The sequence below is a fragment of the Diadema setosum genome, chromosome 4 (genome assembly GCF_964275005.1).
Source record: "Diadema setosum chromosome 4, eeDiaSeto1, whole genome shotgun sequence".
NCBI lineage: Eukaryota > Metazoa > Echinodermata > Echinoidea > Diadematoida > Diadematidae > Diadema > Diadema setosum.
In genome coordinates, this window is record NC_092688.1 from 27,728,198 (window position 1) to 27,743,288 (window position 15,091).

The 15,091-nt window shown below is 37.8% G+C and overlaps 1 protein-coding gene across 1 annotated transcript in view; it reads left to right on the plus strand.

The window, feature by feature from the left end:
• Positions 1 to 503: 503 nt before the first annotated feature.
• LOC140227078 (retinol dehydrogenase 12-like) overlaps positions 504 to 15,091 on the plus strand; it is a 52,412-nt gene continuing 37,824 nt past the window's right edge. Inside the window, exon 1 of the mRNA XM_072307507.1 lies at positions 504 to 690. Within this exon, the coding sequence (XP_072163608.1) occupies positions 504 to 690 (187 nt within the window). The remainder of the gene's footprint in view (positions 691 to 15,091) is intronic.

Sequence of the window (15,091 nt, forward strand, 5' to 3'; positions counted from 1 at the left end):
CAGATCGATTTAAGGACGTCCCTTCGATGACGGTATACTAGTAATTATTCGGCGGCCAACCGGAGAGGGAGAGCGTCTGTCCCTTTTGAATCGTCGAGCCCGCTTGACTGCTTCGTAGATCTGTCACTGTCTGCTAATCCCAACCTGTAAACCTGTTAACACTACCACTTTTGGGGCTTGTGAATTGTCATCTTTTTCTACCAACATTTCCTTTTTTCTCTCTCTCTCTTTAGAATTGTGTTCTTTGTTTCGAGATCCCTCTTAGGCCTTACAGTTTGCATAATCACTTCCACTCTGAAGTGACATTTTGTTTCAAGCAAACTATTGCTGGACTTGTACAGTCTGTGTGATATCGCTTTTGGGTCTAAACTTAGAGAATATTGAAGCATCAGATCAAAACGGATAAATTTTGTGTGGATACAGTTGCAGTCGTTGGAGCCCTTGTACCTGTTGTTGGTGTCAATAACTGTCAGTTTTGGTAGACCCAGGTAATAGCCAGCATCATGATCAGTTTGAGCACGTTAAGTTTGGAGAGAGTACCCGATTTCGGCCAGCGCGGAGATCTGGAATGGACCACGATCGGTCTCATGCTCGTCGTACTCGTAGCCGCAATCTACTACTACGTCGTAAAAGTGGCGGACCGCTGCACCTGTTCGAAGCGGCTGGACGGCAAGACGGTTATTGTCACGGGTAAGTTTGCGGGTCTATACACATGATACCTTACCCCCATTTCCGTGCTTACAACGTTTAAAGAATGTCTCATTACAAATAGACAACGATGCTGATTAGCCATCAATGATGGTTAACAGATTGATTTTAAATCCTGCCATATTATATGTTATTGCTCCAGTGTTGCTGCAGTTGTTTAAATTCCTATACTCTTCGTATAGTAAGTGATATTAATATGAGGTAGGTAGTGTAGAGTAAGAGGAGTCGCCTCTAAACCGGGGGAAACCCAGCTACCATCGTGATCTCAACATGCAAGAAATATGTGTCATGAATGTGGTTATGAGTATCCCTCAGTAACGAACCATACACCCTGGTGATAAACAAACACACCATAACAAGACACGAACATACAACAAATGCCATGTGACTTTCAGTATCGTACTGACGTCCCAAGGTATGAAATTTATTGATCTAAATGACATGCACAGGGGTTTCCCTCAACTGCAACTTGCACGGTGGACGCCCAAGCGATGAATGGAGATAGAAAGAAAACGGTGCGAGGGAATTTTCATCTTTTGTCGCAATAAGATAAAGAGGCCACGCAATTTACACATGCTACTCCGATGTGTTTAGTTGTCATCATGTGCAGATGAAAATACAGGAAGTGTGGAGTGGTAACAAAGAGGACAACTGGCTGTGGTAGGTACTGAGTGATGTATTACCGATGATGGTAATTACTTTGACGGTGTAAGGGGTCCTCATTATCCCGCTAATGAATTTCTGGTTCGACTGCAAACCACCAAAACTGACGGCCACGAAGGTCCGTGACGGGGATCTAGAGCTGATGCATGCATGGTCTACTCAAAGTGCCATGAAACAGCAAATAAACTCCATCGAAATAACATTCAAATATGATTGATAAAAATTCATTATTCATTCAGAGCATAAATGTTGATCAAACATTATATTCATCCAATAACTCTTGTGGGAAAAAATATACGACAAATCACAGAGAAAATATCTATCATAGTATTTACATAAACTGCAATAGCGTATATTAATGTTATACAGATTATAGGGAATCCTGTGAAAACATAAGACTTGACGTCTTCATGAATATTTTGTGTTTGTTTGAGTAAATCTTGCAGTACTCTGAAGAATCAGGTTTTGTTACAGTGCAGTATCTAAAAACAGCGTATAATCCACGCTCGACTGTATTGAAGAATGAGAAAGACTAACATCTGGGAAGACTGAATAATTTTAGGGTAATATCAGTTATCTCTCATCATGATAGACAAAACCACAGCCACAGCCTCTCAGTTTCAAAGTAAAGCGTGGCGTATAATGGCGCCCACCCAGTCCTTTATACTGCAACGGTGCAAGCGATGTCAGCTCTCCCCAACTCTGGGTGAGAGGATACGTGAGCTTACGTTTACCAGTTAAACAATGTAGATCATTTTCAACATCTTTTTAGTGAGTAGAGATTTAAAGATCAGAAATAAGAGATAAAAGATTAGAGATTAGAGATATTGGTCAGGCATTTTTACATTTATGGGTTGTTCATTTTTCAGTGATTTAATGAAAGGGAGTTTTAAAAAATCGGTCTCCTTCGCGCTCGCTCGTCTCGACATTGTTGCCTCTAATTGTTACTGTTCGTGAAGCTTTAGATTTATTTGTGTAAATCAAATTTCATTGACATTAGTTTTTATTACTGTTCTATTGAATAATATAGAGACTGCAGGTGACGAAAAATCGCTAATTGTCAGAATGCTACACCTTGCTTTCTCCAGCCCAGCAATTGCAGTCATTTGCTAAGCGTTTGTATTTGTTTGCTAGCTACGACAAAGGCAGATATAGAATAAAACAGTTTTATGAAAAGTTTAAAATTTCATGATTGTTAATATGTTTTCATGAATTAGCGTCATTGGTGGCACGTTTTGCGTAAATTTGATTATAGAGTGAAACTTTTATAATGCCCTTGATCCACTATGGACTCCAAGTATTTTTTAAACAAAATACTAATAGCAATAATAACAGAAAGTAACTGAAAACAATTAAAGTCATGAAACAACTAGAACCCATGCCGTTTATAAGTCATAGATTGCTCAGGTGTTTTTATAACTACAGGGTTACAATATTTTGACGAACAAACGATCGATATTTTGGTCTCATTTTGAGATACGATATTTGGTGAAGATTTAGGGGCAAGTCAAATGAAAACTTGTGACGTTACGACATCATCACCATCTAATTTTCATAACTCCTGGTGACCATGCAATACCAGTGCGCTGTGAAGACATGTGGAGCTGTAAACTTCCTTTTTTTTTTATTTCCCTCATGAAAAATACACAAGTTCAAACTCAATGACTTTAAAACCTACAAAGAATAAAGAAAATCTTATACAGTAAAATCAATTCAAATATTCACATTACAAGCTTGAAAATCTTATAAATAAAATTCACACAGAATGAAATTAACAAAAACGGGGAGAATTTGAAAAAAATTATCAATAGATAAGACGAATGGATAACCCATATTCAGCTGCACTTTATAGTGCTGTTGGTCTTACAAGTATCTATGTCACGCGTGATTTTACGTGACAAGCGTATACCAGTCAGTTCCTTTGATTTTTCTCATGAGAGTGAACTTGAACTTGGAGGGAAAATTCACTTGAAGGAATGCAGCACTGCAGCGGAGACTTTTGAGCAATAAAACATGTCACTGGGGTTATCTTTGGAATGATAAAGGGAATATATCTGTAGTTGTATATACAATGAAGAGCAGAGAAGTGCAATCACAACAAACACAACGTATCTGGAGGATGATGTAGCATTCGACGTCAGATGAAATGTTTTGAGTGTTTTCATAAATCAGGCATCGTTCTTCTTGTTTTTATATTGTTTTTACAATGCGAGAGGACGAAAATACTGCCATAAATCCCATCCCCCGTGTGTCAGAAGAACCACAGGTGTCTCTTGTGCTGTCAAGTGACATTGGCACGTCAGTAGTCAAGTGATGTTCTAAAATATATGTGATATTAATAGACTATGTCCTCGCATTGTTCATATTCATGCCAAAGGCAAAAAGGATTACATCAAACCGAGGTAGAGATATAATCGAAGACCTTAAACACACAGGAGGAACTGAGCATTGGTTTTATGCGTCGTTAAAGAAATCCAAGTCATCACTAAATAATAAATGTGATATATTTGAAATCAAATGAACCGCCAAATTGAACCTGCGTGGGAAAAATACAAAAGCAGAGTCTACAACAACAACAACAACAACAGCAGCAGTAAATATAGGGTTAATGGTCCGGCGCTTCCCTGACATCTGTAATAAGTACTATGTACAGTACCTTCTGTCAACTATGCCAGAGTTTTGCAACTGATTGACAAATTGCCCTACATCGACGTAAATAAGCACTGAATTGATCAGTGTTTTAGTAGTAGCCATGATAAAAAATCATGGGCGTACAATACTCGAGCAGGATTCGAACCTACGACCTCCTGATCACCGGAAAAAAAATCTCGACGGAAAAAAAAAAGAAAATCATGAATTTGAATGCCAGAGTTTGTTTGCTTGATTATCATATACGTACATCCGGTTCTTTGTACTTTATATACCTACATGTTTATACATTATTGTTTGTATCTGCACTTAGATAGAGTGTTTATGATTTTAAAAGAACATAAATACATTTTGTATCGATTCTGGTCAAAACACAAAGGAGACATGACGACATTGTGTTAGATACATAATATTATCTATCCTCTTAGTTAACTAAGACGAAAGTAGAATAACGTTGCATATACGTAGTGAATCAGTATAGGACCTAACGGACACAGTCTGTTATGTAATGATGCCCATGGTTGGGCCCACTGCGCTGACAAAGCCGCCTGTGTTGAAAATCCATGCAGTAAGATTTTGGTACCACACCTAGACTCGAGGCGGATGAGAGGCGTTTTCTCTCTGTACAAACCACACGGAGCTTAATTAATTGATGATGATTGCGAATCATTATTGTACATCTGATTTGCAGACGAAAGCCTGATGGGGGGAAAAAAGGATGTTTGTAATTACGCACGAAACTCGGCGTGACCGTCTGCTCAATGATTAAGCGATTTTTGAATTGCCTTGACAAGATTGCATCTCGGCCACTGTCTGGGTGCCTAATCAATTTATACATTATTGAGTTGCAATAGCGCAATGAATTGTTGATAATTTCATCAACTTTACCAGCAGTTCGGAGGTACTATGTCTTGAAAGTCTGGGAGTTGATAACATGCGGTATGTTCATTATCATTGATCATCATTAATCTGATCGTCTTGTAACAGGCAGGGTATAAGTTAACTTCACATCCAGATGATTATGATGAAAAGTATAGATTGTACCAATTAAAACAGGTCAAATTCTATTAAAACATGACCAAATAAATGGAAAATGTAATGGCAAAGTTTCACATGTTTTCATGAAACGAAACCATGTGACAAATTGCAACTTCATACGCGCAACTCTCATTGGTCGAAATATTTTTTTTTTCTCTCTCTCCCGACAGAAAATAAAGAAAAAAGAAAAAAAAAATAACGGAAACATAAATGTTTTTATCTCATGGCTAGAAGCATCGTTAGAGTTAGATTTTGGGTCGTGGGAGAATGTTCCTTTCTCGTTGTTGGTCGAGGTAAAACCTGGCAAGTAACTACAAGCACTGTTGGCAAAGTGTGACAGAAATAAATGAGTTTGGACAGAATTCAGACACAGCAGTCATTCAGTGGTTATTCTTCCAGTGAATTGTTTCCGTGCACCTGCCCGCATGTTCGGAGAGTGTCCATTAACTCATTTATTTGTCATCAGAAGTCCGCCGTACGCCAAAAACGTTGACAAAACTCGGACTAAGATTATCAAAGGGAATGCACAGTGAGAGGTAAAGATCAAGTGTCGCAAGTTATCGAAACTTAACAGGAGCATTTTCACCTCTCCTTTATTCCAAAAGTCTCGTACTAGATTGGATATCTCAGAGACTGCATGTCAGGAGATATCAGTGACACCTATTTGTTCCCAGTTTAAAGTGACATATCATTTTACTTCTTCTTTGCTTATGATTTTTTTTTTTCCACGATGAAGAACTTGACACACAAAAAGAAGTCAAAATTTCAAGACTCGGCATGGTAGTCATGAATATTCGTACGGTGAATTCACATGGCATATAAAGACACATTGTAGTCGTATCATGATTATCTGAGTCTGTATAACCGACTAGTTTATGATGCTCTCGCTCATACATTGTCAACTTTTACTTCGGGTCCGTAGAGTGTTCTGACCATGGAGCTACTTAGTAGCTCCATGTTCTGACCAAGGGAAGTGTGAGAGATACACTTTCCTGTTCTGACCTATTTATTGTGTATCGGTCTTAGCAAATGGTTGAAATCAGAACCCATTTCAGTATATTATGGTATTCCGTCTTCGTTGATGATGTGAGCATTCTTAGTCGCTCATGAAACCGATATCTTCGTTTTCCTTGTCACAAATGATCGATGAATTTCACTCGCATATAACTCAAAGGAAGGATTTTTACAATACATTGATAATCAACTGACTGTCTTGTTTGACCTCCTGTTTGTGGCACTTTGAATGATCAGACGAAAACCCGCGATACGCGCTATTGTCGGCTAAGAGCATTTCTTCTGGGTCTCCTTCATAATGGTGGGCCTACATTGGCGAGCATTTCTCTCCGTACTAACCCTTGTCGAGGATTCTAGATCAGCAGTTGAATAGAACAGGAACAACTGCGTGAATTGAGTGAAAGTGAAGCGATAATGAAGAAGCCCTACGAGATGTAGATAATCTTCTTGGCCACGTCTTGCTTTCTTTCTTCTGACTTGGTACACAAAAAGCTAGGTTCAATAAGTCGCGACAAGCAAACAAATGAGAGAACAATGTGCCCACTTTTACGAATCAGCGCCCAAGAAACCGCGAGAACACGTCAATTCAATCCGCTTTACGAAATAGTTTCTTTTCTTTCTTTCTTTTTTTTTAAGCATAAAATTGTGAACCTTGGAGTAAAACATATCGATAAGCCTTGTGAGTCAGATGAAAGGTATCCAGAATAGGGGATATATCGTATCTTTTCCCGTTTCATCAGCCCGGAACGCGCTTGTTAATTGGCGGTTCGTATTTTTGCTGTGGAATCTCTGTCATCACGACTCTTGTGCACTGTTTTGTTTATTTTAATAAAAAGCTAATTTTGATTATAATTTTGGCTCGATTACATCACCTCGGGTAATGAATAGAATAACTGATTATCTCTACAATTACTCATCCCTATCGCATCCCAAATGGATGGTACATTTTGAGAGGGAAGATGATTTTCAACTGATTACAATATGCATACGTGAAAATCCGACTTCAATAAACCCCTCAACTCCCAAGATGGAAATGAGCATTACTCAGTAGTGCATGGGACCCGGATTTCAAGGCAGTAATGATTTCTAGTTGTGAAGGAAATCCTTTAGGTACAGTATATCATTACGTAAGCGCACATGAAGCACAGACCAATTGTTCTGGTGCACTTTACTTCTATCAAATATTACAAAATGGATGTGAGAGTGCAGACTACTTTTGTTCAATCTCATCCCAATAAGAAAGAGAAAGACCAAAAAAAAAAAAAAAAATCACATATTTTGTACACCGGTAGTCTATGAAGACGCACAATAGGCATATAACAGGGCTAAATGGATGACTGCTCAAGCACCCGCAGTACGAATTACTGTACTTGTTGATCAAAAGTTGATATCTGTCAGACTTGAAAAGCTGACCAACGACCGTGATGGCCACTCCTTTGTAATGATTGTAAACACTCAGTTGATCGCGAGGTTCTGGCATAATAGCCTTACATATACCCGATGACTCATCAGCTGTTGTTTGCAGCTTTATAACTCTCACATAAAATCCCACAAGTTCTCATAATCCTTTGTCTTGATTTGTCTCTCCTTGACTTAATCAGTTCCTCCACACTTTTAGTCGATTCCAGCTAATCCCTCCAGACGACTTCGTCAACTATCCTCGAGGGAGAGGAGTAAACACAGGCTTGGATAGGTGATCAGTATTATCTCTTCATTTTATCGTTCCCTCGTTGCCTACAACTTCCTTTAATTTGACCAGCGAGTCAAGCCATTATCATTCGCAGGCGTAAGATGTCTACCGGTTGTATAGGTTACACCTTACAATATCCACGGCTGCTGTTTGTGAAAGTGTTTGGCAGGTGATCGATACGTCCGATGTCAATCTTATCAGTGATGTGGGAAGACGATATCCGCAACCGTCATTTAGTCACGAGCAACTTTCGGACAGTCGTGTGAACAAAATAAAACAATTCACTGATATCGTCGTTGAAGTACTCGTTATATTTGACCTTGGTTACAAATAGGCCGTTTGTCATAGGACAGAGATCCCATTAGTTAATTCACACATTAATGAACACAAATTCGGATCACAAGCAATGCGTGCGGTTTGCTTGATTCATAATGCACGTTTGCGCTGCGCATGGTGGCACGTTATCATATGATGATTAAAATTAAGTCTCCGCAAGTGACTGATTTCAAAGCTTCTGAGATAAACACAGCGAATTAGTTGTCATCTAACAGAACATGGGGAGTTGTCAGTCAGTCGACTGCAACTCTCGCAGAGCTCGTGAGGGTTTTGATAGTTGTATGAACTGCTGTCTCACCGTTTGCTAAAAAAGTATAATCCATTTAACAGCATGGCGTAATGGTTTTGTGAAAGACATTAAAACAAAGTTAAATATGCAATCTTGGGATACCGGTTCACACACGCACAAAATGTTTTCTACATAACATTTTATACAAGCTCATACCTTATTCATCTGTTGGATCTTTGATTATTTGCTTTTTAACATTTACATTCGTTTATGGACTATTGTTGAGTCAACAGCATCATTTCAGATTATTACCCATGATTTGGCCATTCTCGATGTTTATTTTATTTTATGATGTCTGCAATCAATACTAAGGAAAGCTCCGGATGATTTTCGGACTTTTGCATTAGAACATCATTATTTAAAATTGTTGTATTAGGTGCAGAGTTACAGAATTTATAGTGATTGCAAAAGGAATAGGAATGATTTTATAATTAAATAATTCATAACAAATCACAGTTAGCAAGGATGATAACATAGCAGCTCCAACATAAGAATGCTGGAATGGTTGCCCATGGAAACAGAACAAAAGAAGAAAGCATCCATTAATTCTAAACGTAGGTGAAGTTGTAAAGCAAGTCTCATTATCATGCATGGAATTACATTGCTGCATTACTGGAATATGTGAGTCTTCTATGTCATCATCCTTGTTCAGTGTAATTAGGTGATCCGAGTATCCTCTCGGATCACCTTTTGTATTTGTACGGATTCTTTGTTAGGTGATCCGAGTATCCTCTCGGATCACCTTCTGTATCTGTACTGATTCTTTGTTCTTCATATTTTTTTTATTCTTCTTTATTTCTGGGCAAAATTTGTGCAGCGGTTAGCTCAGAAAGTGCATTACCTTTCAATGTCAAACTTATACCATATATGTATGATGTCCCAAAGACGACAGATCAAGTAAAATCATAGTGATCAGTCGACCGTGACGTCACTATGACGTCATTATATGAAAACACATTTTCAATCATATCTCATTAATGGAATAGAAATCTTCAATGAAATTTACGTCACATACATTTCAAGTTATGCGCATTTTACTCATATTCTCAAAATTCATATTTTCATTTAAAACGTGCGCGTACGCGCGCGTTTAAATATTTGTATGCTCAAATCGAGCTCAAATTTTTTTTGCACACGTTTCAGACCATTTGGAGCATTTTTTGAAAAAGTGAAAAAATTGGACGGACGCGTACGCGCGCGCACATATTCGCCCACACAGCTCATTTGGAATGGAAATTTCCCGTCTTTTTACACTTATCGGATGCCTAAAATGTCAAAGAATATTTCTACCAAGTTTCAAGTCAATCCAACTCAATATGACGTCATACGGGTCCGTCAAAGTTGAAATTCCGCGCGCGCGTCAATGGCGATATACAGTGCAACGATGCCAAAAAAACGCCAATTTTAAATCCGATTTTACTCGTCAGGATGGACGGTAACCCCCCATTTTCTGTACATATTCTGAAAGCTGATGAGTTGGACATGTTATTTCATGGGTTGGCGATGCTGGCAAAATGATTAAAAGATATCAAATTTCTTAATAAAGTAAAAAAAGTAAATTTTCAAAATGACGTCATCAAATTTCAAGTTTACTCGAGCGTATCTCACTTATCCTTTGCCAATTTACACCCAGATTTCAGTATGTTTTAGCTTATTAAATGATCTTTCATTAATATAATAACAACATTTTGATTGGATGGCGGCATCACCTCGTAAAAATGGATTGAATGTAATATTGTCAAATTTGACCAGTTTACGTGTTATCTCTATGGGAGAGCAGTTTTTTCTGGCAGTGAAAATTGACATGACTCTCTTTTTCGAGCAGTAGCTCACTTATGCTTCGGTGAATTTCTCCCAGATTTTAGTATGTTGTAGCTGAGACTTTGGGCTATCGGGAGTGTGCCCTCCATTTTTTCATACGACGTCGGCATCACGTCAAAAAACTTGGTTGAAAATGGCACGAGGCTTCGATGCAGCGTCATTTTGCTTAATACACAGGGCCTATGGAGAATGAAATAGGTCATTGCGTAGCGCATCCGACTCGTAACCCTAAGGTCCCTGGTTCGAGGCTCACCCCTGCCAATATTTTTTTTTAATTTTTTTAAACACCTTTTTTCTTCTTTTTCTTTAGTTAATCTTAATCTCCCTTTCCTTACTTTATCTTTTTCTGATTTTTTTATGCTTCTCCTTCAAATTTCTATAAAATAACATAATTTTTTCTTTATTTTTCTTTCTTTCTACTACTTTCTGTGCAATAGATGAACAACAACAATGGCTATCAGTCCCATATTTTGCACATGTTTAGTACATGTCACGTACATTATTTCATAAAATAACAACTACTTGATCAGACACCATCTTGGGTATGTAAATTAGGGTCAAAGGTCATAAATGTTTCATCCTGTGTCTTGGTGAATACATGTCCTATCTTTCCCATATTTTGCACACGCAAAGACCATGTTACAAGAATCATTTCATAAAATAATCACTTTTTGCTTAGACGCCATCTTGGGTGTGCAAAGTGAGGTCAAAGGTCAAATATACTTCATTCTGTATTTCCGTTAGTGTATACGGAATTCGGTACCAAAGATGGCAGGTCTCACTCCCTTTTCTAAATGAGAATCCAAACATCACACGGCCAATGTCCCGTCAACACAGATGAAACCTCTATGGTCACGAATATTTGGATCAGGACTCAAATCATTGATTTTCAAAGAGATCGGATCACCTAATTTGTCAGTGTTGACAAATTCCGAGTCTAGTTAGGTGATCCGAGTATCCTCTCGGATCACCTTCTGTTTTTGTACGGATTCTTTCTTCTTCTTCTTCTTTAGGTGATCCGAGTATCCTCTCGGATCACCTATTGTATCTGTACGGATTCTTTCTTCTTCTTCTTCTTCTTTCTTTATTTCTCCCCAAAAGTTGTGCAGAGGTTAGCTCAGAAAGTGCTATGTCTATCAAGTTCAAACTTATACCATGTATGTATCGTGTCCCAAAGACGGCAATCGAACTAAAATCAAAGTGATCAGTCGACCGTGACGTCACTATGACGTCATTATATGAAAACACATTCTCAATCATATCTCATTAATGGAATGAAGTTTTTCAATGAAATTTACGTCACATGTATTTCAAGTTATGCGCATTTTACTCATATTCTCAAAATTCACATTTTCTCTTGATACGTGCGCGTACGCGCGCGTTGAAATATTTGTATGCTCAAATCGAGCTCAAATTTTTTTTGCACACGTTTCAGACCATTTGGAGCATTTTTTGAAAAATTGAAAAAATCGGACGGACGCGTACGCGCGCGCGCATATACGAACGCACAGCTCATATGCAATAGAAATTTTCAGTTTTTTCACACGGATCGGATGTCCAAAATGTCAAGGAATATTTCTATCAAGTTTCAAGTCGATCCGACTCAATATGACGTCATACGGGCCCGTCAAATTCAAAATTCCGCGCGTGCGTCAATGGGGATACACAGTGCAACTATGCCAAAAAACCGCCAATTCTAAATCGGATTTTACTCGTCAGGATGGACGGTGACCCCCCATTTTCTTGATATATTCTAAAAGCTGATGAGTTGTACATTTCATTTCATGGGTTGGCGATACTGAAAAAATGATTAAAAGATGTCAAATTTCTTAATAAAGTAAACAAAGTAAATTTTCAAAATGACGTCATCAAATTTCAAATTCACTCGAGCGTATCTCACTTAAATATCGCCAATTTTCATCCAGATTTCAGTATGTTGTAGCTTATGAAATGTTCTTTCATTAATGTAAAACAACATTTTGATTGGATAACGTCATCACCTCGTAAAAGTGGATTGAAAGTATCCTTGTAAAATTTGACCAGTTTACGTGTTATCTCTATGGGAGAGCAGTTTTTCTGGCAGTGAAAATTGACATGACTATCTTTTTCGAGCACTAGCTCACTTATGCTTCGGTGAATTTTTGCCAGATTTTAATATGTTGTAGCTGAGACTTTGGGCTATCGTAAGTGTGCCCTTTATTTTTTCATACGACGTCGGCATCACGTCGAAAAACTTGGTTGAAAATTGCATGTGGCTTCGATGCAGCGTCATTTTGCTTAATACACAGGGCCTATGGAGCATGAAATAGGTCATTGCATAGCGCATCCGACTCGTAATCCTAAGGTCCCTGGTTCGATGCTCACCCCTGCCAGTTGTTTTTAAATTTTTTTAAACACTATTTTTTCTTCTTTTTCTTTAGTTAGTCTTAATCTCCTTTCCTAACTTTATCTTTTTCTGATTTTTTTCATGCTTCTCCTTCAAATTTCTATAAAAATAACATAATTTTTTCTTTATTTTTCTTTCTTTCTACTACTTTCTGTGCAATAGATGAACAACAACAATGGCTATTAATCCCATATTTTGCACATGTTTTGTTCATGTCACGTACATTATTTCATAAGATAACAATTACTTGATCGGACACCATCTTGGGTATGTAAATTAGGGTCAAAGGTCATAAATGTTTCATCCTGTATCTTGGTGAATACATGTCCTATCTCTCCCATATTTTGCACACGCAAAGACCATGTTACAAGAATCATTTCACAAAATAACCACTTTTTGCTCAGATGCCATCATGTCTGTGCAAAGTGCGGTCAAAGGTCATATATTCTTCTTTCTGTATCTTCATTATGACGTGTTATCTCTATGGGAGTGCAGTTTTTCTGCAAATGAAATTTGACATGACTATCTTTTTCGAGCAATAGCTCACTTATGCTTCGGTGAATTTCTCCCAGATCTTAATATGTTGTAGCTGAGACTTTGGGCTATCGTATTTTACCCTTCGTCTTTTTCATACGATGTCGGGATCACGTTAAAAAATGTGGTTGAATTTAAAGCTTATCTTCAATGTATTGAGATGTTTCTTTTCTTTCTGCAACTTTCTTTGCAATAACTCAAGAAAAACAGCGTCTATCACCCTCAAATTTTGCACATGACTGTTTAGTTCATGTCACGTACATTATTTCATAAAATAACAACTTCTTGATCAGACACCATCTTGGGTATGTAAATTAGGGTCAAAGGTCATAAATGTTTCATTCTGTATCTTAGTGAATACATGTCCTATCTCTTCCATATTTTGCACACGCAAAGACCATGTTACAAGAATCATTTTACGAAATAACCACTTTTTGCTTAGATGCCATCCTGGCTGTGCAAAGTGGGGTCAATGGTCAAATATACTTCATTCTGTATCTTCGTTACAGTGTATACGGAATTTGGTACCAAAGATGGCAGGTCTGACTCGCTTTTCTAAATGAGATTCCAAATATCACACGGTGAATGTCCCTAAACACAGATGAAACCTGTATGGTCATGCCTAAATTATGTATTTGTTGCTGTATCTTCGTTATCTAGTGTATACAGAATTTGGTACCAAAGATGACAGATATGACTCCCTTTTCTAAATGAGAATCCAAACATCACACGGCCAATGTCTCTAAACACAGATGAAACCTGCATGGTCATGCCTATTGCGACCAGACCTCGAATCATTGATTAAAAAAAAATCGGATCACCTTAATTTGTCAGTAATGACAAATTACAATCTCTAGTTTTCTTCTTCTTTCTCCCCAAAAGTTGTGCATCGATTAGCTCAGAAAGTCCTCTTCCTATCAATTTCAAACTTATACCATATATGTATCGTGTCCCAAAGACGACAGCGCAAGTAAAATCATAGTGATCAGTCGACCGTGACGTCACTATGACGTCATTATATGAAAACACATTTTCATGCATATCTCATTAATAGAATGGAATTCTTCAATGAAATTTACGTCACATATATTTTAAGTCATGCGGATTCTACTCATATTCTCAGAATTCATATTTATTTTAAAACGCGCGCGTACGCGCGCGTTGAAATATTTGTATGCTCAGATCGAGCTCAAATTTTTTTTGCACACGTTTCAGACCATTTAGAGCATTTTTTGAAAAATTGAAAAAAATTTACGGACGCGTACGCGCGCGCCCATATACGCACGCACAGCTCATATGCAATAGAAATTTCCCGTTTTTTCACACTTATCGCCTGCCTGAAATGTCAGGGAATATGTCTACCAAGTTTCAAGTCAATCCGACTCAATATGACGTCATACGGGCCCGTCAAAGTTGAAATTCCGCGCGTGCGTCAATGGCGATATACAGTGCAACAATGCCAAAAAACCGCCAATTTTAAATCCGATTTTACTCGTCAGGATGGACGGTGACCCCCAATTTTCTTTACATATTCTGAAAGCTGATGAGTTGTACATGTCATTTCATGGGTTGGCGATGCTGGAAAAATGATTAAAAGATATCAAATTTCTTAATAAAATAAAAAGAGCAAATTTTCAAAATGACGTCATCAAATTACAAGTTTACTCGAGCGTATCTCACTTATCCTTGGCCAATTTTCACCCAGATTTCAGTATGTTGCAGCTTACTAAATGCTCTTTCATTAATATAATAACAACATTTTGATTAGATGACGGCATCACCTCGTAATATTGGATTGAAAATAATCTTGTCAAATTTGACCAGTTTACGTGTTATCTTAATGGGAGTGCAGTTTTTCTGGAAATGAAAATTGACATGACTTTCTTTTTCGAGCACTAGCTCACCTATGCTTCGGTGAATTTCTCTAAGATTTTAATATGTTGTAGCTGAGACTTTGGGCTAT